A 24885-nucleotide genomic window follows, 5' to 3' on the forward strand; every position below is an offset into this window, starting at 1 on the left:
TTCGACTCCCGCGCAGCGGGCCTGTGCATGCTCGATTCCGGCGGGGACCGGCAACTTTTTTTCGCATTTCTGGCGATAGCGGTTACGGTTACCAGTTGCGGCGGCGGAGGCGGCGCACACCATCGCGAACCGGAACGGCTATTGTAATTAGCCCATAATAGCTTTGGCTAGTGGCTATTGAAATGAGCCCATAAAATACTGCGCGACTACCGGCTAACGCGCCGCGCTTTCAGTGCCCTCAAATGTAAGTTCAATGAATTAGCAAAGGCTGCTCCGCGCACTGGGGTCGATTAAACAGGCTGTCACGCACCGCGGTGCCGTGCTCTCCGCCGTGCGTTCGCTCTCCGTGAAAGCACGTGTTCCGCTCGCTTTCACTCGAACTTACAGCATACGGCGCGCGGCGACGATTTTATCACCATTGGACTTTATACGGAACCTCACGGCGAGGGCACGACGACGGCAACAGTCCCCTTGGAGTGTCCATAAAATTGCTATCGCAATAAAACGCAAAACAAAGATACGAATTAAAGACAACAGGTGCTAAAGACAGTGTGAGACAGTTAGTTGTACAGACTCAAGCAGACCCAAGTTACACACCCAAGTTGTACAGACCCAAGTTGCACAACCCAATCAAAAAAGGAAAAAAAATATTTCGTAGAATAATAAGCGCATACTTAATACGCGGCAATGAGGCAGGCAAGGCACAAAAAATAAATTTTCTTTGACAGAGCAATAGAACACGTACGTGTTACCGCAGCTGGCCATTTCCACGGCCTCGTGTCGGCTGGTCCCGACAACGTTTAGCAACTTCACATCGTTGAAACTCAGGAACCCCAGTCACTGTAATCTGGACAATGTGACCAGATGGCCTCAAAGAAACACTATAGGCATGTTTCAGGACACTATACCTGTCTCCCTGTCCTGTCCTCTTCCACTCTGACATTTTTTTTTCTGTTTCTTCCGAAGCGCTGAAAATGCATCAGTTATAGGCTTAGCCGCTGAGTAAGACCACGCCTAAGGCCTGTTTGGTCGATATAACGGTTGCCGTATGACAGAGAGAGGCGCATGTCTGTGTCTTTGTTCGTCGGATGTTCCGTCTTGTTGCGCTGGTATAAGATCCCAAGTATGTCATACCAATTCGTCCAAGCTTCCACTTTGCCACATGATCTGTACAGGTATTTACTTGAAAAAATATAGTATTTCCCGTAAAGTGAACAACGAAATTGCCACACTGCCCATTTGCCACTCCCATAGGTACAGAGGCCTTCGCGACCTCTTCATCAAAACTCGCTACTCTAGTCGCACGTCATTTCATCTGCGCTGATAGTTCCCAAGTAGCGACCCCGGAGGTTTTCAGGTAGGGCGCACTCCGAGTACGTCCAGCTCTCCTCGTACCCAACAAGGAAGCGTAGGTGGCAGTCACACCGAAACGGGTTTCCTGCATGAAACATGGTAACCAAGGTAAATTTAATCAAATCCTTTCTACAGAAAGCCGAAAGACGTTTCGTAAAAGAGAAAGGGTATCCACTCGTGAATTGCCTACACGAAGGTAGGTCGCTAGTTGGAAAATTTGCCCTGGCCGAGGGATCCAACTATGTGCTAGTGCCGTTCAGGTGTGAGTGCTCTACCAACCAAGCAGATGAAAGCGCTACGCGTTGTTAATCGACGACGTAGTACAGCGAATCCGTTAATGGAACTAGAAGCGCTCAAAAATGTTTTATGCGAGTTGTCACAGCTTTCCGAAATAAACAATATAACTGAGAAACTTTATATTTTAAGAAACTGTGGACAACAGGCAAACAAAGCGTGTGTGGCAATTAGGGGTTATATAAATATTGCTAAACCCGGCCTGTTTCTATGAAGCGCCTCAAAGGTTGTGCCACTTTGCTGACACGGGCGAGATTTCGTATCTTATAAAATATGGCCAATTATACCTGTGATGCGTACTAAATGTTTCAGCTATGTAGGTTTATTATGCACTTTCATATTAATTACCGAACACTTGTCTCAAGTTTTATGCGTAATAAGGGCCATGCAGTTTCTTTTCCCCGGTCTCCTCTGTAAACTATGAGAGGCGCGGTGGTCATATTCTGTTCAAGTAAGAAGCATGATGTGGGTTACGAAAGATGTTTCATTAATCTGCGTATGCCAATTACAGTCATTTAGGCCTTCCTAAATCGCCCACGCGGCCTTGACGTATCGCAAAAGCCACAAAAATCATGCTTAGTAAAGTGTCATGCTACTTTTTTCCTTAATATTTCCCACATTCCTAAAACAACTCTGCAAGGCACCATCCTAAATTCGGCCAAAATAGGTGACATATATGGTGAAATTTTCACGTTCCTCATTCAAACAGAACTGTTGCAAATAAGTTGTTAACTCTCGTTTCTTTTTTTTTTCCTGTTTTCATGTGTCATAAGCTGTTCCTAGTTGGTTTCTCTGTTTGGCGAACATACGGGCCTTGTTATGAACAATGTGTAGACAAAGTTCTAATTGTGTAGGTTAAATGCGGCCTTTGTGCAAGATTACGCTTGCAAGCCTCGGAAGCATCCTTAACATGTTTTACGAGCGACACGAAATTTAGTCCGCTGCCTTGGCGTAGCTACATATGCTACCAAAAGCATAGTTAGAGAATGCAAGGGGAACGCTACAATACAAGGGTTTCTCCGGTGAATTATATGAGACTCCTTGTTTATATTTGGCGAACCTTAGGGAAGCATTATTAGTAAAACCTACGCAAACTTCCAAGTGTGTAAAGTAATTGGGGCAGTAGGAATAAATTCCGTATGATTGTGTTTTATAATTGTGTATGAGTGTATTTTATAAGTGGCGCAAAATTGAGCATACTGCCTTGGCGTATCTACAATAGCCACAAAAATCATACTTAGCAAAGTGGGGATGTGTACTACGGCAGACATGTGTGCGAAGTTAAATAGGTGTTGGTCCCATTCAGCTGTTGCAATAACATTCCTAAACAAGTGCTTGACGCTGTCACGTGGACGTTTTAGCTTCGTTTCACAATGTAGGGAGAGAACTTAGTTCTGCAGAATCTTTACATTCAGTAGAGTAGGGGCCATCTTAAGTGTAATGTGTCGCGCCATTTTTGCGTTTCTTGTTTAATTAGGAGTGTTACAAATAATTCTTTAACCCTAGTTATTTCGTTTTTGCATGCGCTTATGAGCTCCCAGTTTACTCACTCAACTAAACGAGGCGCCCTGTTTGGTGAATCAATGACCAGGTAATGGGAAAGGCGTAGGTGAGTTTCGAAGCAGGCAGGTTATTTGTGGCCAATACAATAAATTACGAAAGGATGCGCCATGAGAGTGTCTTACGGGCGGCTCAGGATTTAGCGTGTCACCCGGGAAATACCGTAAGCGCCACTAAAATCAAGCCTAGCGAAAACTGGAGAAACACTACGGCAATTCTCTGTATGATTTCAAATAATTGTGCTAATGCACAATTATTTGAAACTAGTCTTTAGAAAAACTTCTAACCCGGTGTTCAAACGTGTTACGCAACCGTTTTAAGGTATGTTTGCAGAGGCCTTGAGATACGTTAGTTTATAGTTTGTCGGAATAAAGGCCATGTTGTGTGGAAAAACTTAAGCGCTCCTGACTAAATTAGAAGTCTTCCAAGCAATTACAGAACCCTCTATTATTTCGCGTTTTTATGCCTGTACGAGGTTCGTAGGTTTCTCCAGTGCCCTTGGCGAAGTAAGAAATTGTGGGGAATATACACAATATTCCTTTTTATAATTTTTTGAACGTGTACGCCGCGGCTTGTGGACTCCGTAGAACTGCAAGTTTGAAGAAATCGGAAACCGAAGTGAAGAAGGCGAGCTGGGGGCAGGTGGCACGGGAGCTGGAGGGAAAAAAGAACAAAACGAAAGAAGTGCTGCGTGGAGAACGTGCGGAGGAGCTCGAGCGGCGCAGCCACGGCGGCAGCAGATCGAGTGCGACGCTCGGCCGTTGTTTCGGCTGCGGCCGAGTGACAAGGACCCGGGCCAGATGCGGACGCCTGTTCCGGGACCAAGGACGAGGCCTGCTGAGCGGCTCCTGCCAGAACGCAGTTGCTGAGCGCCGTTCTTGGTCGAGGCCTACCGAGGTGCGGTCCGCGTGGGTCGCTCCTGAGCCGCGGCCGGAGATCGCAGTCGTGTCCTCAACGTAGGCAGGCGCCGCATACGGTAAAGCAGCCGTGTGCCGGTTCCAGCCGCAGCAACCGTGCCACCTCTGCCTCGGCGACCGTACCACGCAACGACAAGCGAACGGTCACCGCCAAAACTGTGAGATGGTCTTTTGAACTCTTGACGCGCCCAACGTTGGTTTAGGACTGGTTGTACTAACTCCCTGTCCTTCTCTGGACTGAGCGTCGCATACATCTGTCTGCGCATGAAGCTTGATCTGTGATGCTGTTTTGTTTTCCTTTCCTTTGCCCATAGTTTCAGTAAAAGATAAACATTTGTTTTTGCCGACTAGCATTTCTTGCACATCCTTTCGCGTCACAAACTAGTGATGGACGTCAATAATCATCACAGCCTTGTTTATATTTCTTAAAACGTACGAGCAGGTTAGCGAAGTCTGTGGCTTAATATGGCTTTGCAGTAAAATGATTATGGAGGTGATGCGGAGCATGGTATTTGCGTTTTTCGAAAAAAGCTGAATTTATTCCGCTGCCCTGGGAGAACGGTGAAGCTAACCGAGACCAAATTTTTCGAAAATGGAGTACGCAAGAGGCAGCCTAGCGCCAATGTTCCGGCAAAGTAAAACGTCCGTTGCGAAAATTCCTTAAGTGTCGGAGAGCATTGCTTACGGCCAATTGTTTCAAACGGACCAGTCATAAGTTATATAGGGGTGTATCGTTCGTAGTGTCGACGAAGTAACAGCATGGACCAGTTCTCAGCAAACGAAGACACCCCAGCGTTTATTCGTACTCGTTTTATACCCAGTACAGAAAAGGGCACACAAGTGGCGAGCATGCGCCGAAGATGCTACACGCAGGCACGTATCACTTCGGCTTATCTACCCGATACATCTTCCTTTCTTGGAATGAAACTAAATAACTTTCACGTTTGAAACAAGAACAAATCCTCTCAGAAGAATACATAGCACCGATCACCGACAAACGTTTGTGTTTAGAGCTCCCGGAACTTGCACGAAATTGTCGTCATATCTCAACTGCTGTGGTTGCCTTCTTTCGCGCTGGGATCTTTTTGGTTCTTGTGTCGGTGGCGTAGTGGCAGGAGCGCTTTCGTTGTTCGGTTGGACCTGGCAAGGGGACCCGTTCTCGTGGCTGTCGTCTGTTATGTCGTCATCACTAGGCGCAATGCTGAAAGGCTCAGCCGTAGCCATGACATGCTGTCGGTTGCGTCGCAAAACGCTGCCGTCTTCGGTGGCGATCTGGTATGACCTTGGCTGGGCAGTTGCATTAAGAATCTTTGCTTTCGGCGACCACGAGTCTCCTCGTACTCTGACAGCATGGCCTTTTTATAGCGGTGCAAGACTTGGGGGTCTGTATTGTTCATGTTTATTTACCGACTGTTTGGGAGCTTCGTTGAAGTCTGGGAGAGTTGTCCGAAGTCGTCTTCCCTGAAGTAACTCGCCAGGTGACTGACCGTCTTCTAGCGGACTGCTCCTGTAAGCGAGCAATCCAAGCCACAAATCCTCGTTCATCTCCGACGTCTTCTTTAAAATTCGCTTTACTATTTTAACACCTTTTTCCGCGAGGCCATTGGAGCGAGGAAACCGCGGGCTGGACGTAATGTGTTCAAAATCGTGCTTCTTGACAAACAGTGCAAACTCGTGACTCACAAACTACAGACCATTGTCTGTGCACACTTCAATAGGTATTCCATATCGAGCAAACACTGCACTGAGCTTTCTCACAACTTTGGCCGTCGCTGTGTCACTTAGAAGTTCCACCTCCGGAAAATTGGATAACACGTCAAAAACACACAGGTACGATTCTCCAGCCCACTCAAAAATATCGACACCCACTCGGTACCATGCATGTTCAGGCACTGGGCGGTCCATGAGCGGTTCACTTTGCTGCCGGTATGCATACTTCTGACAGACTGCGCACCTCTTGATATGTTCTTCAATGTCACCATTAAGACCAGGCCAAAACAGCAATTTACGTTGCTCGAGATTTGCATTTATTTATTCCCAAGTGGCCTTCGTGAATTCTTCCAAGTAGCTCAGGGCGCATGCTTGACGGTATCACCACTTTGCATCCCTTAAGCAGCACACCACTCAAGACAACCAATTCACTTTCGAAGGATTTTAATGTCCCAGGAACTGGACGACTGCTTTCCAAGCAATGAATGATGACTCAGGTAATCGGCCTTGCTAGTTTCTTCTGCCAATCGCTTCAAAGTTTCCTCGCTGACAAGTGATGACAAAACACTTACCGCGTGAACTTCCACGTCATCGTCGGTGTTTTCTTCTGGACTTTCGACGGACGCTCGAGACAGCGTGTCGGCGACCACCAAGCATTTTCCTGGAACAAATTGGAGCTTGTAGTGGTATCTAAGCAAACGAAGAAAAAGTCGCTGCAGTCTGGGCGGCATTTCTCCAATCGGCTTCTCCGAGATTGCTATTAAGGGTCGATGATCTGTCTCGAGGACAACGTTACGTCCGTACACAAAATGGTGAAACTTTTCGCACCCGAAGACAACAGCCATAGCCTCTTTTTCTATCTGAGAATATCTACGCTGTGCTTCGGTTAACACGCGTGAGGCATAAGCGATGGGCTTCCAAGAATCCTCATAACGCTGCCAGAGAGCCGAGCCTATTCCATTTTGCGAGGCATCGGATCTTATCTTCGTAATCCGTATAGGATCGAAAATCGCCAGCACAGGATCTTTGCTCAGACTGTCGCAAATCATTTTCCATTCTTTAGCGTGGTTTCCGTCCACTCAAAGACACGGTCTTTCTTTGTCAAGTCGCGAAGAAGTTTCGTTCGGTCTGTAATTGATGGAAGGAACTTCGACAAATAGTTTATACGACACCGAGCATGAGCTGCACTGCTTGCTTGTCAGTCGGCGGTGGCATACTTAGCAGAGAGCTGACCAGGGTAGGATTTGGGCGTATGCCGCCTGCCGCAATAACGTCGCCAATAAAAAACTTGCGCGCGCACCAATGCTGCACTTGTCTGCATTGAATATTAGGCCAGCTTTCTGTGCTGCTTCCAGTACCGCTCGTAACCTCTCATCGTGCTCTTGTCTTGTGGCACCCCACATGATGACATCATCAACATACACTCGCACTCCTGGCAGTGTCTCGAATATTTCGCTAAGAGCCTTTTGAAACACTTCTGGGGCGGAGGCTACACCGAAGGGCAGCCTCAAAAAGAGGTAACGACCGAAGGGAGTCGCGAACGTACAAATTGTTGACGTTTCATCACGTCGCGGTATCTGGTGAAACCCCGAGTTGGCGTCAAGGCGCGTAAAAAAACGTGCTCCGGCTAGTTCCGATTCAATATCTTCTCGACGCGGCATCTCGTAGTGCTCGCGCTCGAAGCCGTCATTAATTTTCCTTAGGTGTTAATTTTCCGCCATTAATTTTCCATGTATAACCGTAGTTTGCCGTCCTTTTTTTTCTGACAATAACTAGAGGACTCACCCAGTACGTCGGCTCGTCTTGCTTGGCTATAATGCCGGCTTTGACCATGCGGGCAAGTTCTTCGCGCAGAGGCTCCTTCAAGGAAAGGGGCACACGGCGGGATGTCTGGACGACTGGCACCGTATCTTCTCGAAGAACCATGTGGTATGGTCATCCAGTTCCAGAAAAAAGTCGGAACTGTTGGACAACTTCCTCGCTGCTGCTTACTTCGACGTCGTTTACGGTGCGCGAGAACAGTCCAAGCAGTTCGCTGGCTCGCAGTCCAAGTATGGCTTGTCGGTTCTTCTTGACGACGAAGAATCTTAGCCTTCTTGCTTCCGATGGCCACCGTGGTAGTCATGACTCCGAGATGCTTGACGACTCCTCCGTTGTAAGATCGTAGGATACAGTTGCTTCTAGCCAAGGGTACCCTCGGCTGCAGCTTTTTGTAGGCAGAGAATGGCGCGAGGTTGGCTTGCGACCCTGTGTCAACTTTCAAGTCTAGTGTCGTGTCCGCAACTTGCGCTCTGACCACCCAGTCACGGTCACATGATCTTCCAACGCTGTTGACAGATACATCAAGGATGTCAAATTCCGCTTCGCTATCTTCGGTGCTCGATCCTCACTTCCCGAACTTGTCTATTCACCTTGCAACGGATCGCAAAATGATTCTGCCCTTGGCATTTTCTGCACACTTTGCCAAATGCAGGGCAGCTTCGTGGACCGTGCGTGCGTCCACACCTGCGGCACTTGAGCATTGCAGGCTGTTCATCGCACTGCTGCGGCTTGGTATGCTCCCGTAGTTTGACAGCGTCAATCTGTCTCTGTTCTCGAGACCAGATTTCGTTTTGGGCGACAGTCATTTCCGCTGCCTTGTGGACTTCTTCCGCTTTAGCTAAGGTCAACGTCTTATCCTGCAGCAGCTTTTGCCTTACTTTATCATCATTTGTACCAAAGACTATTTGGTCACGTATGAACGACTCTGCCATGGTGCCAAAGTTGCAGGAACGAGGCATCTTCCTGAGCTCTCTGACAAACTGTTCGACTGGCTCACCTTGAGCTTGGACGCGTTGCCTGAACAGGTAGCGCTCGTGCACTTCATTCAGCTGTTCTGCGCAGTAGGCGTCGAACTTGGCGATGACAGTTGCGTAACTTTCCCGGTTCTCCTCGTCCCCGAAGGTGAAGTTGTTGTAAATTTCCAGTGCGTCGTCACCTGCCACAGTTAAGTAAAGCAATCTTTGAGGCATCTGGTCGAGGCTTCTTGTCGGGCTCGGAGGCAACCAAGAAAAGTTCAAACTTTTGTTTGAAAAGATTCCATTGCTTACTGATTTCGCCGGTGAAATGTAGCGGCTCCGGTGGTTTCACAAGTTCCATGCTTCTTTACCGTGCACTATGGTCGTGTCTTCTGACACCATGTATCGTTAGTAGTGTCGACGGAGTAACAGCATGGACCAGTTCTCAGCAAACGAAGACGCCCCAACGTTTATTCGTACTCGCTTTATACCCAGTAAAAGGGCACACAAGTGGCGAGCATGCGCCGAAGATGCTACACGCAGGCACGTGTAGCATCTTCGGCTTATCTACCCGATACATACGGGTCACATTTTAAGGCACGGAATTTATTTTAAGGTGACTGAATTCTACAGCTACTGCTCGAAAGAAACAGCTGCGCTGTAAATTGGGTTGTGATTCAGGAAGAACGCACAAGCCTGCAGCATTCTTTTTTCAGATGTTATCGCTTCTTTGCCAACAAAGTACGCTTTCTTGGCGCTTTCCTAATGTACTGGTATACTGGCGAGAACAGTGGACCTATCTCAGCTTTTTATGGCTGTATGCGCCTATGTAGACGCATACAATTATAGAAAATCTGTGCATTTCCCGCCAAGAATACAATGACACAATGCCAGCATGCGAGTAAATGAAGGGGAGCAACAAGCGCCCCATTGTGAATCGCCTTTTTCCACGGCGATTCGCAATGGGCTGCGCGTACACCCCAACACAACAACATCAAACTTCCATGTGCTGCTGCAGATCTGGCTTCAATGTGTGCAAGCCCAACCCGGAACTGAGACTAGCACTAAACATACGCAGGGCGACTGCAAGAAGGACACAATGCCATTTTGGAGTCTCTGCATTTCCGGACCCTCCATAAGTCAGCGCAGTATATTACTTACTCACGCTCAGTCTCGCGCCTCATTTCGGATGCATAGTGATTTCCATGCGGATGTTTACGCGCACAATATTTTTTATTACAGATCAGGCTGCGCTCGGTGGTTTACAGCTGCTTTCTTTGTGCTGAGGCTTTTTTTTTTTTTGCCAGGTGTACGGGCCATTTGTGGAACCTGTGCATTTGGTGTTACATATTATCACCTTGAACTTCGCAGGAACGTTGACTCCATTGCCTACACCCTTAAAATTCGGCAGTTTTAAGTTCGTGCACAAAGTGCCTACTGTCATCTTCATCGTGAAATAAACAGTGCGCAAAAACGAGGACGGTATAGCATCACCAACTCGCACAAGTCGCAGTTTTACTGTCATCTTCCTTGACAGAAAATACCAGGGTAATCACGGTTACGTGAGACATTATCACTGGCAAACTTTACTCGTAGGCGTAAATCTTATCATAAATGCCACAAAAACGCAACATCTGTTGCTATACCTTATGCTCTCGCATTAAGGTTCACGCTTTTGCCCTAATTACACATTTTGTGACACCGTTCCAGCAAGGCAGCAATTAAGGCACCTCCTGCCACCGCCACTGAAACGATGTTTACTCTCAAAGAGCCCACACAACTTTCGAGCATGGCTTTTTCCTACGCAAGGCCCAAGACTCAAGGAATCTATCTATTCACATTGCCTGCAGCACTTCCACATAAGAACATCACCACTTCCACATCATCAACATCACCACACTTAATGTAGCATTGTGGCCTTTGTGATATGAATAAATTATAAAATATTGCAAATTACCCATTTGGGCCTGCACCTACCAAAAAGGTAGACGTAGGTTCCGTTTCGTCTCAACGGAGTCAGGCTTTGCTCGTCCAAGGTGGTGATTTTGTTGCGTCCTACATTGAGAAACTCAAGCTCGGGCATCTCCTCACCGATATCCACCGGAAGGCCAGTCAGGGCGTTCCTTCTGTGGAGAGGTCGAGTTGGGCACCATTATTGGCGCAGTAAGCAACCGCGTAACTTTTAGACAACTTGTGAAACATCGAACGAAGTCAGCGCACAAAACACGCTGGTAAACATTCATTTGGCCGTAAGGGTTCTACAGCTTCAGCCTGCTCAAGATAGACATCTAACACAGGCCTCTCCCATATGTGGAATGCCTAGCTGTCGAATTCCCTTGTTAAATTTGTGTTCTTCAGCTCTTAAGACGCAGGTATACAAGAACGATGGTCTGCTTTCTTGACTGAGAAAGATTTCGCGTACTTATAGAGGATGTGGCGCGGGATTGATTGAGAGATATTTCCTCGCTCGCGTGGTGTCGGATATGTTGTTTGATAATTTTAACCCGAAAGTGTTTTATGCGGGGATGCCCCGAAAATATGTTTCTTGGAAGCACGTCACGCAATCATCCCTCAAATCCACAAGATGGCCATACGTTGCCTTTTTTGCGTACCCAATGGTTAGGAAGTAGGTATACAAAGGTTGGAGAGGTTTCTTTATTAAGATTTAGCTAATGACAGCAGCGCACTGATAACGAAGGTGAAGGGAGGCGTGTGTTGCATGTACGCCTCCTTTCGTCCTCGTTTTCAGTGTGCTGCTGTTATTAGCCATGAAGCAACAGCAACTCGCCCAGTCTTGTATCCTTTTCAATATTCTCTTGATGTTTGTTTGTTGGAATGAGTTCATTTAGATATGGGCCGTTTCATGCCAACTGTGCCAACCTTGGCGCATGAACTTCTACGATTTTTTTCTGAAAGATATTCGGTCCTTGCGCACAACACGAAAAGCCAATGAAATGTTTATCCATGAAATTGTCTCCCCCAAGAATTTTGCCACGGTTAAATCACCGTCGAAACTTCCTCGTAAGACACGAAAGAGCGTAACACCACGACTCTCGGTCCTCTGGTGGAGCTTCTTGCTTAGCAATACGGGTCCATTGTCTGATATCACATATTTCATCTGTGAAAACATTGCTCTATCAAAAAGGACCATAATGCTGTTTGCATTTTCTCCTCCAGCGTGTGCTGCTAATCATGCTGGTGCACTGACCTATTGCAAGCAGAAAAGACTGGGTCTTGCGAACTCCAACACTCTTCTTCTTAACTTTGTGAAGTCTACGTTCACAAATTCAAAGGGTTCCTCGGGAAGACTAGTTCGTCGGGTCTCGGCCGATACTTGGCCTTGTTAACTTGGATCAAGTGGCGCAACTTGACGCTGTCTTCAATGCCCTTCTTCATATTTTTCCATGTGAACCTCTGCAGAAGTTTATTATACGTTTGTCAGAAGCCGTCATGGCCACCAGATTCAGGGTTGTCATGATATAAGTAAAGTACTTTTGGTATCGGCATCTCTGGTGCAGCGAACCTTCCACCCACGAAGTGCAGGCTTTCATACCCTTCGCACATTTCTGTGAAGTTCCACATGGAACCTTAAGTGCCAATCGAGACAGAGCATCTGCATCTGTAAGATGACTGCCTGCACGGTGAAAGACCTCGAAGTCGTATTGCTGGAGTTCATCGATCCAACGGGCTAGCTTTCCTCTGCGCTGAGTTAGTGCTTGGGGATCATTGTAGGATTTGAACTTCCTTCCATCGATGTATGAACGGAAGCAGCGCAGAGCCATTAAAACAGCTAGTACCTCTTTTTCAGTTGTTGAATAATTCAGCTGAGTAGGGTTGAGTGTGTACGAGCAGTATCCGATAACCCGCAGCTGCTGAGTGGGACCTTTCAAATCTTTCTGGTGCAGGACCACCCCTGTACCATAATATGGACGCGTGTGTTCTATAGGCAGACGACAACGACGATGGGGGCATTAATGGACTCCGTCTAGTTGGTCAGTGGATTTTTGGCTGACGACGAAGAAGACGTGTCTTCGTTCTGTTTTGCTAGAACAGGTTGTCCTGCTGTTCTTGCAGAACGTCTCCCTGTCCTCCCTTGACCTTGTACCGCGACAGTGGTGGAGGTGCGGGGTATATTGACCGCGCCTGATGCTCCGGACTCCTTCTGGGAGTCGTTCATCTAGCCCGGACGCATTGTCACCAATTACGACCCCTGTGCATCGCTTCAGTCGTCGACTTCTAGGCCTTGCCCCGGAGTTCTCCTCTCTTCAACCACATCTTTCCAGGAGCTCCACACATCTGGCAATGGCCGAAACCAGCCCACCACAAGCTCCCCAATGCAGCCGGTCTCCCAGTCAACAACAAGAAACCGTTCTTCATCCGCTGGTTCCCGATCGCTATCGCGGTGCAGCCTTCGAAGACATTGAAGACTGGCTTGACAAGTACGACAGCGTCGTCCAGATTAACCAGTGGACTGAGCAGCAAAAGCTCTCCCACGTCTATTTCGCGCTTGACGACAGTGGCAGTACTTGGTACGAGAACCGCGAAGCTAGCCTATCGACATGGGATGAGTTTCGGCAGAAAATCACCGATACGTTTGCAAGTGCCGACCGACGCGACTGCGCCCAGCAATTGATGGAGCTACGGGTGCAACAACCCAATGAGTCGGTCACAATGTTCTCCGAAGACATGGCCCGTCTCTTTCGTAGAGCCGACCCGAACATGACCGATGATAGGAAGTTACGCTACCTCATGCGAGGTGTAAAAGAGCAGTTGTTCGCGGGGCTTGTGCGCAATCCACCAGTCACTGTCGCTGATTTTGTCAAAGAAGCTACGGCTATTGAGCGGGCCCTTCATCAACGGTGCAGACAGTACGATCGACTGTCCAGCAGCACCGCAATCAATGCCGCCGCATTAACTGCAGAGTATCAGAGCCCCTTGCGTGAATTGATCAGAGAAGAAGTTCACGGGATCCTGACACCGACACTGGATAGCCCCGTCGCGTCAATCACCGAAGTGGTACTCGACGAAATCAGGCAGGCGTTACCGGCAGCCGATCTTCCCGACCACAGCGTCCCATGAGTTACGCCGACGCTGTCCGATGTTCCCCAACCGTTACAACCACACCCCCGTACAACCAGCTCCCGAGAGCCGCTCCTTGGTCGCCGCCGCAAGAGGAGGCATGGAGGCGCGCATCCGTGATGCCGATGCAGTCGTACCGCCAGCCGTCATTCACCGCACCTTGGACCGCGCCGCAAAACGACCCTACGAGACGGCCACAATTTCGGAGATCCGACGCGTGGCGCACCGCCGATAACCGCCCTCTCTGTTTTAACTGCGGGGGTGCCGGCCATATTTCGTGCCATTGCTGGCATCGCGACACATGATTTCGACCTCTTCGTCCGTGGTCTGATGGTCGACGTGCAGATGGTGACTCCCTGCTACGCCGCGAGGATGCTGCTTTTCAGGGACCTTCCATAGCGCACCCGAATGACGAATCGGTGCCCAGTGAACGGACTGATTTCGGCCGTCGGTCCCGATCCCCAACTCCTCCACGCCAGTTGCCTGCTGGACGTACTTTTGCTAACCTTCAAGGCCGAAGGTCGCCCAGCCCCCCGCCGGGGAAACTGAAGGCGGCGACCTCTAAGGTAAGGTAAGGCCCCGCCGCAAGAGAATAAAAAGCCCCCAACTCGCACGCTGCAAAACGCCGAGAAGCCGATATCCACCAACCCCGAAGAAATTGTGAGCGCCGACCTTGATGTTTTGTGGATGGGCAGCCGGTGACAGCGTTAGTCGACACTGGTGCCGACTTCTCTCTCATAAGTCAGGAACTCGCCCTCCGCCTGAGGAAAGTGAAGACGCCATGGACGGGACCTCACATAAGGACGGCAGGCGGCCAATTACTGATGCCTACTGGAAGATGTACTGCAAGAATTAGTATTGGAGATTCTTCTTTCGTGGCCGCTTTCATCGTTCTTCGTGCGTGCTGTAAAGATTTGATTATTGGAATGGATTTCCTAAGGGAATATGGCGCCGTAATTAACATTCCAGACCGCATGGTGACGTTTTATAAGAGCCCTGGTTTAGTCCATTGCTTATCGCCGCAACACAACTCCTTTCGTCTAACAGAAGATGACGTCGTCATCCCACCTCGGTCATGTATTCTTGTTTCGGTGGCCTGTGACGTGCCATTTCATTGTGAAGGAGTTGCCGACCAAATAACCATTCGGTTGCTTACCCACGGTATCTCGGTCGCCCGAGGAATTGTAAATGTCACCGACGGGCGCACGAACCTATTGCTAACAAATTTTAGCACAGAGAGACGGCACCTTCCAAAAGGCACGGCTGTGGCTTATTTTGACGGTGTTGCGAATGTTCGCGGCTGCTGTTCACTGCTCGAAGAAGCGCCTACACAAGACCCAGCTCCTGTACTTGACGTCAGCACTGTTTTGCCGCAGAACGAAAGAGAACAGCTTCTTACGCTATTGGCCCAGTTTGTCGACTGCTTTGCGTCGACTTCAAGAGTCGGTCGGACGCCTCTAACAAACCACCGAATCATTACAGAAGATACGGCGAGACCAATTCGCCAAAATCCTTATCGTGCGGCTCCCAGAGAACGTGAAGCCATACAACAACAGGTGACAAAATGCTTGAAGACGACGTGATCCAACCATCAATGAGTCCCTGGGCATCCCCTGTAGTTCTAGTCAAGAAAAAAGACGGCAGCTTGCGTTTCTGTGTGGACAAACGAAAACTAAATGAGGTGACGAAGAAAGACGTATACCCGCTTCCCCGTATCGACGATTCCCTCGACAGGCTTCGACACGCACGTTACTTCTCTTCAATGGACTTAAAGAGCGGATATTGGCAAATTGAGGTAGACCCGAGAGACCGTGAAAAAACTGCTTTTGTGACGCCAGACGGCCTGTATGAATTTAAGGTTTTGCCTTTCGGCTTGTGCTCTGCCCCTGCTACGTTCCAACACCTCATGGATACTGTGCTTTGCGGTCTGAAGTGGAAAACCTGCTTAGTGTACCTCGACGACGTCATCGTGTTTTCCGCAACGTTTGAGGAACACTTCGAACGGCTTGAAGCAGTTCTGCAATCCATAAGATCCGCCGGCCTCACCCTGAAGCCGGAGAAGTGCCACTTTGGCTTTGCGGAACTACAGTTTCTTGGTCACGTCGTCAGCCACGCCGGTGTCCGCCCGGATCCTGCAAAAATTACCGCTGTCGCACAGTTTCCCGTACCATCCGACAAGAAGGCTGTCCGGCGGTTCCTCGGCCTCTGCGCCTATTATCGGCGGTTTATTGCAGACTTTGCTCGCATTGCGTCGCCGTTAACTCGCCTCACGAGAGACGACGCTGCTTTTGTGTGGGGCGATGAAGAGCAAGGTGCATTTAATGTCTTGTGGCAACGTCTCCAGACACCTCCAGTGCTTGCCCACTTTGATGTGACCGCTCCTACATTGCTCCACACGGATGCCAGCAATGTTGGCTTGGGAGCTGTTCTTGTGCAGCGGCAGGAGGACACGGAAAGAGTGGTTGCCTACGCAAGCAGAACACTCTCACGCACAGAGGCTAATTATTCCACAACTGAGAAAGAATGCCTCGCCGTGGTATGGGCGGTTATGAAATTTCGCCCATATTTGTACGGCCGCCCTTTCACAGTTCTTAGCGACCACCATTCCCTGTGTTGGTTGACGAACCTTAAAGATCCGTCTGGACGATTGGCACGTTGGAGCCTAAGGCTGCAAGAGTTGGACATGACGGTCATGTACAAGTCGGGGAAGCGACATACGGATGCTGACTGCCTGTCTCGATCGCCGATAGAGTCGGCTTCTCCACTCGAAGAAGAAGATACAGCATTTGTTTGTGTTCTGGACACAGCCGCCGTCGCTCAGCAACAACGGGACGACCCTGAGTTTCTTGCACTCATCAACTACTTAGAGCGAAGGTCTGCTAAAGCACCTAGAGTTTTCGCAAGAGGACTGTCGTCGTTTTGTTTACGGGCCAAAGTCCTTTACAAAAGAAACTTTTCTTCTACTGGGTCCCCCTACCTGCTCGTCATTCCTGCAGCTCTTCGTTTTGAAGTACTTCAAGCCTGTCACAACGAGGTGACTTCTGGTCACTTAGGCTACACGCGAACATTGGGAAGAGTGCGGCAAAGCTACTACTGGCCGAGGCTTACCACCGCCGTGAAACATCACGTTCGCACTTGTCTTGACTGCCAGAGGCGCAAGTCACCTCCGACGAAACCAGCCGGCCTCCTGCAACCTGTCCAGGTTCCTCGAACTCCACTTGATCAAATTGGAATGGATATCCTAGGCCCACTTCCTACTTCCACTGCAGGGAATCGCTTTGCTCTCGTCGCAACCGACTATCTGAGACGTTACGCCGAAACAAAGGCCATCCAGAAAGGCACAGCAACCGAGGTGGCGCGCTTTTTCATTGAAAATGTTGTGTTGCGACCCGGAGCCCCAAGCGTCGTAATTACCGACAGAGGAACCGCATTCACGGCTGCACTTTTAGATCATGTCTTGCTGCTAAGTGGAACAGCTCATCGGAAAACGACCGCCTACCATCCACAAACCAACGGACTGACAGAGCGCCTAAACAAAACAATTGAAGACATGCTTTCAATGTACGTGGATGGCGAACATAAAAATTGGGATGACATCCTCCCGTATATCGCGTTTGCGTACAACACGGCGAAACAAGAGACGACGCGGATGACTCCGTTCACCCTTGTTCACGGCCGGAATGTACGAACGATGCTGGATGAAATGCTTCCACACGAATTTGACGACATTGAAATGGACGCCCATGTGTTTACGCAACGCGCCGTAGAGGCTCGGCAGCTCGCGCGCGTGCGGATCTGCCAGCAGCAAGACTACGACGCAGGCCGCTATGATGCTCACCGTAGAACCGTAACCTATGAAGTCGGTGACAGAGTGTGGGTTTGGACACCCATACGGAAGCGAGGCCTCTCTGAAAAGTTGTTAAGGCGATACTTCGGTCCATATCGAGTATTGCGGCGACTGAGTGATGTCACCTACGAGGTCGTCCCCGATAGTCCCAACTGTACGAGGCGCCGCCCGCACCGTCCTGAACTTGTGCATGTTGTACGCATGAAGCCATATGTGAGCGAATGACTGTGCGAGAGACCCTCACTACCGCAAGTGACATTTCTGGTATAGCATCGGCACGATGCTCTTCGAGGGAGGGACAAATGACGCGTGTGCTCTATAGGCAGACGACAACGACGATTAACGGACTCCGTCAAGTGGGTTTTTGGCTGACGACGAAGAAGACGTGTCTCCGTTCTGTTTTGCTAGAACAGGTTGTCCTGCTGTTCTTGCAGAACTTCTCCCTGTCCTCTCTTGGCCGCGACAATATGATGTTCACCTCAGAAGATAAATTATAGCCTGGCTCCGAAGATATACGTTGTTTCAGTTCTTGATAAGTGTTTTTGCATTATTTGGTCCAGAAAAGTGGTACAACTTTGTTTGTGAGCTCCGTTAAGCACTTGGTTATCTTGGCCTAATCTTTAATGAAGCTCCTGAAGTGACCTGCGAAGACCCTGAGCATGTGAATGTCTTTGTAAGCTTCGTGGCCCTTTGGACGGAGTCCTGCTTAGTGCTCTTGGTAGCTCCGTGCAACATTCTTCGAAAGAAAACCACCTTAGACTTAAAGAACTCGCATTTCTACACATTTATCTTAAGACCTGCGTCACTGAGCGCGTGCAAAACTTTCGCCAGGTGTTCGGAGTGTTCCTCTTCTGACCGTGAGTATACTAGGGTATCATCAATGTCAACGTTGCAGAAGAGTCCCAAGCTAGGTTTCAGAACACCGTTCATCACTTTCTGAAACCAGGCTGGAAAATGTTTCCAGCCAAATGGGAGTCTATTGTACTCATAAACATCAAGCGGTGTGATGAGTGATGAGTATTTCGTCTCTTCTCGCAGAGGTACTTTTCAGGAGGCCAGGCAAAGGTCGAGACGCGAAAAAACTTTGCAGCCTCCAGTCTCATTAATTAATTCGTCTATATGTGCCATGGGAAACGGGAAGAAGTCGGTCTGTTTGTTTATCTGCCTGTAGTCGGTGCACAGACAAAATATTCCATCCTGTTTAGCAATCGTGATCGGAGAAGCAAAAGATGTATAGAGGGGCGTATGACGCCAGCGTCAACGATTTTCTCGTGCTCTTCTTTCAGGCAAAGCTTCTCGTCTGGCGACCTGTTGTAGGCCTTCCACTTCACTATTGTCGTATCTCGTAGCTCGAATGGGACTTGAAGCTTGGACGACTCTCTTGGATAGCCTCCGACACAAAGTAGCTCGGGGTACATTCGAGTGAGGTCTTCTGCTGCAGTGGGTTTGCGAGGGTTTTCATCCAGAACTGTGAAGGAAGGGCGATGGTCTTGCGCTGTGACTCAGCCATCCCAGTAGAGGTTTAAATGGAGCTTTCGCAGTATCGGACGGAAAAAAAGCATTTGGTACTTCACAGCGCTAAGAACGAGGGCTCTTGCACTGACACGTAATGAGCACATCCTCCCATTCATTGTGCACTTGTTCGTTTCCATCGTATCCGTAGACGATGACAGGATAATCTTTGGTTACATTTAGCTCTGGGATCTGGTTCTTGTTAACCACAGTGATTGACGCTCCGCCGTCCACGAGTGCTTTCACATGCTTTCCATTTACTTGTACGGGAACATATATCAGCTTGGCAGGATCAGGGAGGAAAACTGTTTTCTGTAGAAGCGGTGAGAGGTCCTCACGCATATTTTAAAGTGTTTTCTTTTGCATCTCTTTAAAAAAATCTTCCACAAATGAACCAGGTTTGCCGCCTCGAAACCCCGGTACTAGAGATATTTCACTTGGCATTAGCGTCTGTCATCGCATGTTACCGTCCTTAACCAATAATTGTTTCATAATTGGCAGTAGGTCGCCTAGTGTTTGTGGTGCCCCAAGTTGAACTTGATGCTGTGTCGCTTAGGAAGTCCCAGTATGATGAGGGGCACGAGCGTTGAGTCTGACAGTGCAGAATCTGCTGCATGCAATAGCCTTCACTTTTCAAAGAAATAGTTATGAACAGGGCTTTAGGAAATGCTTTGAGGCTTTAATGTTTTAGGAAAGACAGTAAATGCTGACGCTAACAGGCCGACCATAGACGCACTATGCACCGCTCATCAGCTTGACACAATCTATATCGGTGGCCATGACGTTCACACACATTGTCCTTGGGAAATCATAGTGGTCCATCAGGTGATTACCACAGGATCGTGAAGTAGACTGCCTCATTTTTGTTACGACACCAAGGATAGTTTGTCATGTTGTCGCCATTACTCTTTATTCTCACTTCCTCCGCGACTCCTCAAAACCGTCCTCTTGCGTAATCTTCTTTATCGTCCACAGAGGCGGTAAATTAAATGCGAAGTTGGAAACAAAAAGTCAATGCGTGTTTCCAATCACGGCATGGAAGAAATCGGCAAGCAAAATTTCACGATACAGAACAGTGAATGCCTAAGTTTTCCAATACCAAGCTGGCTGCCCGAGACAAAATCATCATCATCTTCAGCTTATTTTTATGTCCAATGCAGGACGGAAGCCTCTCCCAATTACCCCTGTTATGAGCTAGCTTATTCTAACTTGCGCCTGTAAATTTCCCAATTTCATCACCCCACCTAAATTTCTGCCTTCCTCGACTGCTCTTCTCTTCCCTTGGTAACCACTCTATAACACCAACGGTTCATCGATTATCTACCCTACCATGTATTAACATAGCCTGCTTATTTCCATTTTTTTATTAATGTTAACTAGAATATCGGCTATCCCCGTTTACTCTGTGATCCACAGCACTCTCTTGTTGTCTCTTTACGTTGCGCCTAATATATTTCGTTCCATCGCTCTTTGCGCGGTTGTTAACTTCTTAAATTTTGGGTGAACTGCGCGAAAACAGTACAAGAAAGGAAACACGAGCGCAGCTAAAAACCCTTAACATGAACTCGAGCTTCTTTGTTTCTGCCTTATAGGTTAGCACCGGCAGAATGCAATGATTGTACACATTTATTTTCAACGACAGTGGTAAGCTCCTAGTCAGGATTTACTAATGCCTGCCACATGTACTGCAACCCATTTTTATTCTTCTGTAAATTTCTTTCGCGTCATCAGTGTTCCCTGTGAGCAATTGACCTAGAGAAACGTACAGAGCCGAGAGGCTGACTGGCGATCTTGAATTCTTGTTCCCTTGCCAGGCTATCGAACCTTACTTTTGTGTTCTGCATAATAATATTCTGCCCCACTCTTGAACTGTCTCAATTCAGGTCCTTAATTGTTTATTGTAATTACTCCCCAGTGTTGCTGAACAGGACAATGTCATCTGCAAGCCGAAGGTTGCTGAGTGATTCGCCGTTGATCCTCAGTCGTAAGCCTTCCCAGTCTAGTGGCTTCAACACTTCTAAGAACGCAGTGAACGTTGGAGAGATTGTGTCACCTTTCCTGACCCCTTTAATGATAGGTAATTTTCTACTGTTCTCGTGAAGAACCGAGGTAGCTGTGGAATCTGCAGATATTTCCCAAGATATTCACGTGTGCTTCCTGTATCCTTGAGTACGCAATGCCTCTATGACTGCTGGTATCTCCACTGAATCAACTGCCTTTTCATAATCTATGAAAGCCATTTAGAGAGGTTGATTGTACTCCGCAGATTTCTCGATTACCTGATTGATGGCATGGATATGATCCATCGTAGAATATGTCTTTCTGAAGCCAGCCTGTTCTCTTGGTTGGTTGAAGTCAAGTGTTGCCCTGACTCTATTGCAAACTATCTTGGCAAATATTTGATACAATACTGAGAGCAAGCTAATGGGCCTATAATTATTCCGTTTGTTAAGGTGTTCCTTTTCCTTTATTAGTATATCGTTCGTATTCCTCCTGGTACACTTGAAGTCGCGAGGCAGTGCGTATAAAGTACCGCAAGCTTTTCAAGCACATCTCCTCCGCCTTTCAATTAGTCGACATTGAGAAAAATTTATACAGCATCAAATTTTCGCAAGAGACTGAGACATGTGTCTGATGCCAAAATAATGCAAAAGAGCTCAGCGCATTGTATTGAAATGAAAAATTTTTAAAAATCAGGGATTGATGCGTACCGAAACCACCATGTGATTATGAGGCACGCCGTAGTGGAGGACTCCGGATTAATTTTGGCAAGCTTTAACGTGCACACAATGCATGAAACACTAGTTTTTTTGTTTGTTTTTTTCGAAATGTGCCCGCCGTGGCCCGAACTCGCGCTCTCACATTTAGAAGCGCCACATGACAAAATATTCACACAGCCAAAAGCGTATACGGAATGTCCACCTTTTAACTTTGTTTCAGTGCTGGCACAACAACACACACCGAAATGCATACTGCATAACTAATGTGCCTTTCAGTGTGTCGCTATTGCGCTACCACAAAGTTGAAGATGCCATAGCAAGCAGCCCATACAGCAACCCTCATCGAGTTTCAGAAGCGCCGGTATTCAAAGAGGAACAAAATCTGGTTAGCAGCTCGGATTGGCGAACAACACCGCTGAAGAAAGAAGAAAGCAAAAGAAGCTTGCGCAGAAGTTAGGTGCCGTTAATTGCGAGAATATGCGATCGCATGCTTGCAGGGATCGCAAGGAAAGCGAAGCCTTGTTTGCGAGCCGGCCCGGACTTTCCTGACCGCAACTGGGTGCTGCTGTCTTGAGGAATACGTTAAATAAAAATTGAATTATGTCCCCAATGGTGGGATTGAAACTCGGTCCCCCAGCAAATCCGCCTGATTATTAGGCCACAATCACAGGCCACCAACGCAAACTATAGCTCTTTTAGACTGTAGCCGTGTGGGTCACTTTGCGTAGTGCGGGCGCGCTAGAGCACACACACGCATGCTGCAGTAATTTTCATGCCAAAGACTCAGAAATGAACTAGGCAGATTTACAGCATTTGATTACATGCTTCACGAAAGCTACGCGTCACATATATTCCAAAATGAGCTTTGCATTTGGATAATTGTTTTTACATCGGTACAAGTATATGAGATCCAACCCCCATGTTGCAAACAATATTTCTTGATGTGGTTGTTTAAATGCTGTAAAATTGTTCATATCCTGCACCATTACTGAGCCGAGTAAATCACGACAGTGCCTTTTAAGTTCCTTTAAGAATGCACTATCTCCAGGATCGGCCTACTTCTCCCGACGCGCTGTAAACGTGTCGACAGCTGCGCGCGCGTGCGTCACGGGTGACCTCATTGTTCAAAGTGAGGTTTCTATACCTCATATGCCTTACAAAATTGCTATTTCGTGCATAATGCGATGCTCTCACGTACACGAAACACACCTCACGTTTTCTGTGAGATACCTATAAAGCGGGTTAAGTCATTCTAAATGCTATAAAGAAACGCGTGACGGATCGAACTTGTCTTCGAGCATAGCACGCTGTAATCTTACTAGGTCACGATCGCAGGCGTGCTGCTGTCGTGCCATGGAGTCTCTCTTTGAAATGCATTCGGCGTGTGCCAGCTCCCTGTAGGCTTCCATAGTTACCGCTAGCGCTATGAGACGCGGTGTTGGACAGCACCGTCTTCAGTATTTTCGTTACGTATACCTAAAAATCAATGTGAGGTCCGCCTGTAAAGTTATTCAATAAAAGAGAAAGGATGGGATCGTCACAGGAAATATTACAAGATAAGCAGGTGGGGAAAGTAAGGCGGCGTAGCACCTAATTGCAATGAGCACTTAAGTAGCTTAAAAAAAGGCTAGGTGACTATTTGCCGCCATCCGTATTGAAAAGGGAGGGAATAAAAATGGGGTCCATATAGAGTGTCAAGAAGCAATAAAGGGAGCCCACATAGGTTTCTTAGAGCCCCCCCCCCCCCTCCCCTTTTTCCCCTGTATCTTTTTGAGAAAACATCCCTGTATCTTTTTGCTGGTGTCCAGGTGGATAATAATGTTTCCCTTTCATGCCTGAGATACCGCAATAACTTTGCTGAAGCTGCCGCATTTTTTACTTATTTTCACCGGAGGAAGTTAGAGTGGCCAAAGAAGAATAGGCCGATGGTCACCCAACTAACTAGCCTTTATATACATACTCAAGATCCAGTTCTTTGAGGAACGGCGTCGGTCGAGGTAGCATAGATCGGACGAACTGGTTCAGGTTTGTGTCGCGTATGATGACCACTCTGAGAGCGTTCAGTTGGGAGAGCCATCGAGGGTGCACGTAGCCGATGCTGGAGTTGTATATGTATACTTTCTCCACACTCGCTGGCAACAGGTTGAAGTCACTGGTTAGCTCTAGATGGGCCATGTCCCGGAACTCAACCTTGGTCAACTTGGCAAGCCTGTTAAAGACTGCCCAGCTGCCTGGCAGGCTACTGTCCTCTCGAAATACAATAGTTGTCACAGTCTGCTCGGCTCCAAGGAACGGGTTTGGTCCCGTCTCAAACTGCGTGAAGCTGTTTACCCGGGCGTTTCGGAACTCAATCACGGTTAAGTTGCCATCGGCAAACGATCCTGCCGGGTAGTAATCCAAGTGACTGTCTTTGAGGACGAACCAAAGATTCGGGTAGTGCAGTGCCTGCTGAACATAGTGATAATAATCGCTCACCCTGTGAACGTTGCTGCATACAAAGAATTTGTAGCTGCCGCAGTTGGAAGTGCAGGCCCCTAGGTAGTCCGTATCCTGGCAAGAAGCCGCCGACGCGCGTCCCAGACAAAGCAGCAGCCACGCCAATCGCAGAGGCGCCATCACACGTTGCGAACCGGTCCTGGCGAAGGACACGACTGGTTCGCTGTAGGCGGAGCAGCACTTTTTTTTTTTCCGGTGGCGAAGCACAGCTTTCATTACCACCACGGACATATCATCCTTCCTGTAAAGAGCGTATTCACCAGACTGCACTTCTTATTTTCAAAGGAATGGAATCACACAGTGGGAAACAATATTTCTCGCGGAGGAAAGGGCACGAACTCAAAAAGCATTGGGTAAGAAAGCTTGACAAGAACTGGTAAGAAATGCTCGCGCACACTCAGTCTGCCTATCTACGAAGCTTGTATCTCCGAAACCCGATCTCATCGCTTTCATCCGTCTCGTGTTTTCCGCTGGACGCCAGCCGTGCGCAGTGCGTCACGGACTGTCACGTGTCGCCGGTCGAAGCCAGCGCCGCCCACATAGAGCGAGTGGTCGACATTGCTTTCCGCGAGGCAATTTTCCTACTCAGAAAGTGGGTTGCAATGGGCAATTGGCTTCAA

The 24885-nt window shown here is 48.2% G+C and overlaps 1 protein-coding gene across 2 annotated transcripts; it reads right to left on the reverse strand.

Moving 5' to 3' along the window:
- Nucleotides 1-1160: 1160 nt before the first annotated feature.
- On the reverse strand, nt 1161-24686 carry LOC119455326 (protein slit). 2 transcript variants are annotated; one of them, XM_049668705.1, is made up of 3 exons: nt 23730-24686; nt 10569-10737; nt 1161-1438 (listed from the first exon to the last, which is right to left on the reverse strand). In XM_049668705.1, the coding sequence occupies exons 1-3, from the start codon at nt 24494-24496 to the stop codon at nt 1307-1309; spliced, it is 1068 nt and encodes a 355-aa protein (XP_049524662.1). In that variant the 5' UTR covers nt 24497-24686; the 3' UTR covers nt 1161-1306. The 2 variants fall into 2 exon arrangements, with proteins under 2 accessions (XP_049524662.1, XP_037572646.1); XM_037716718.2 differs by having other exon boundaries at nt 10589-10737; nt 23730-24675.
- Nucleotides 24687-24885: the final 199 nt, after the last annotated feature.

This window comes from Dermacentor silvarum, chromosome 6 (assembly GCF_013339745.2).
Source record: "Dermacentor silvarum isolate Dsil-2018 chromosome 6, BIME_Dsil_1.4, whole genome shotgun sequence".
Lineage (NCBI taxonomy): Eukaryota > Metazoa > Arthropoda > Arachnida > Ixodida > Ixodidae > Dermacentor > Dermacentor silvarum.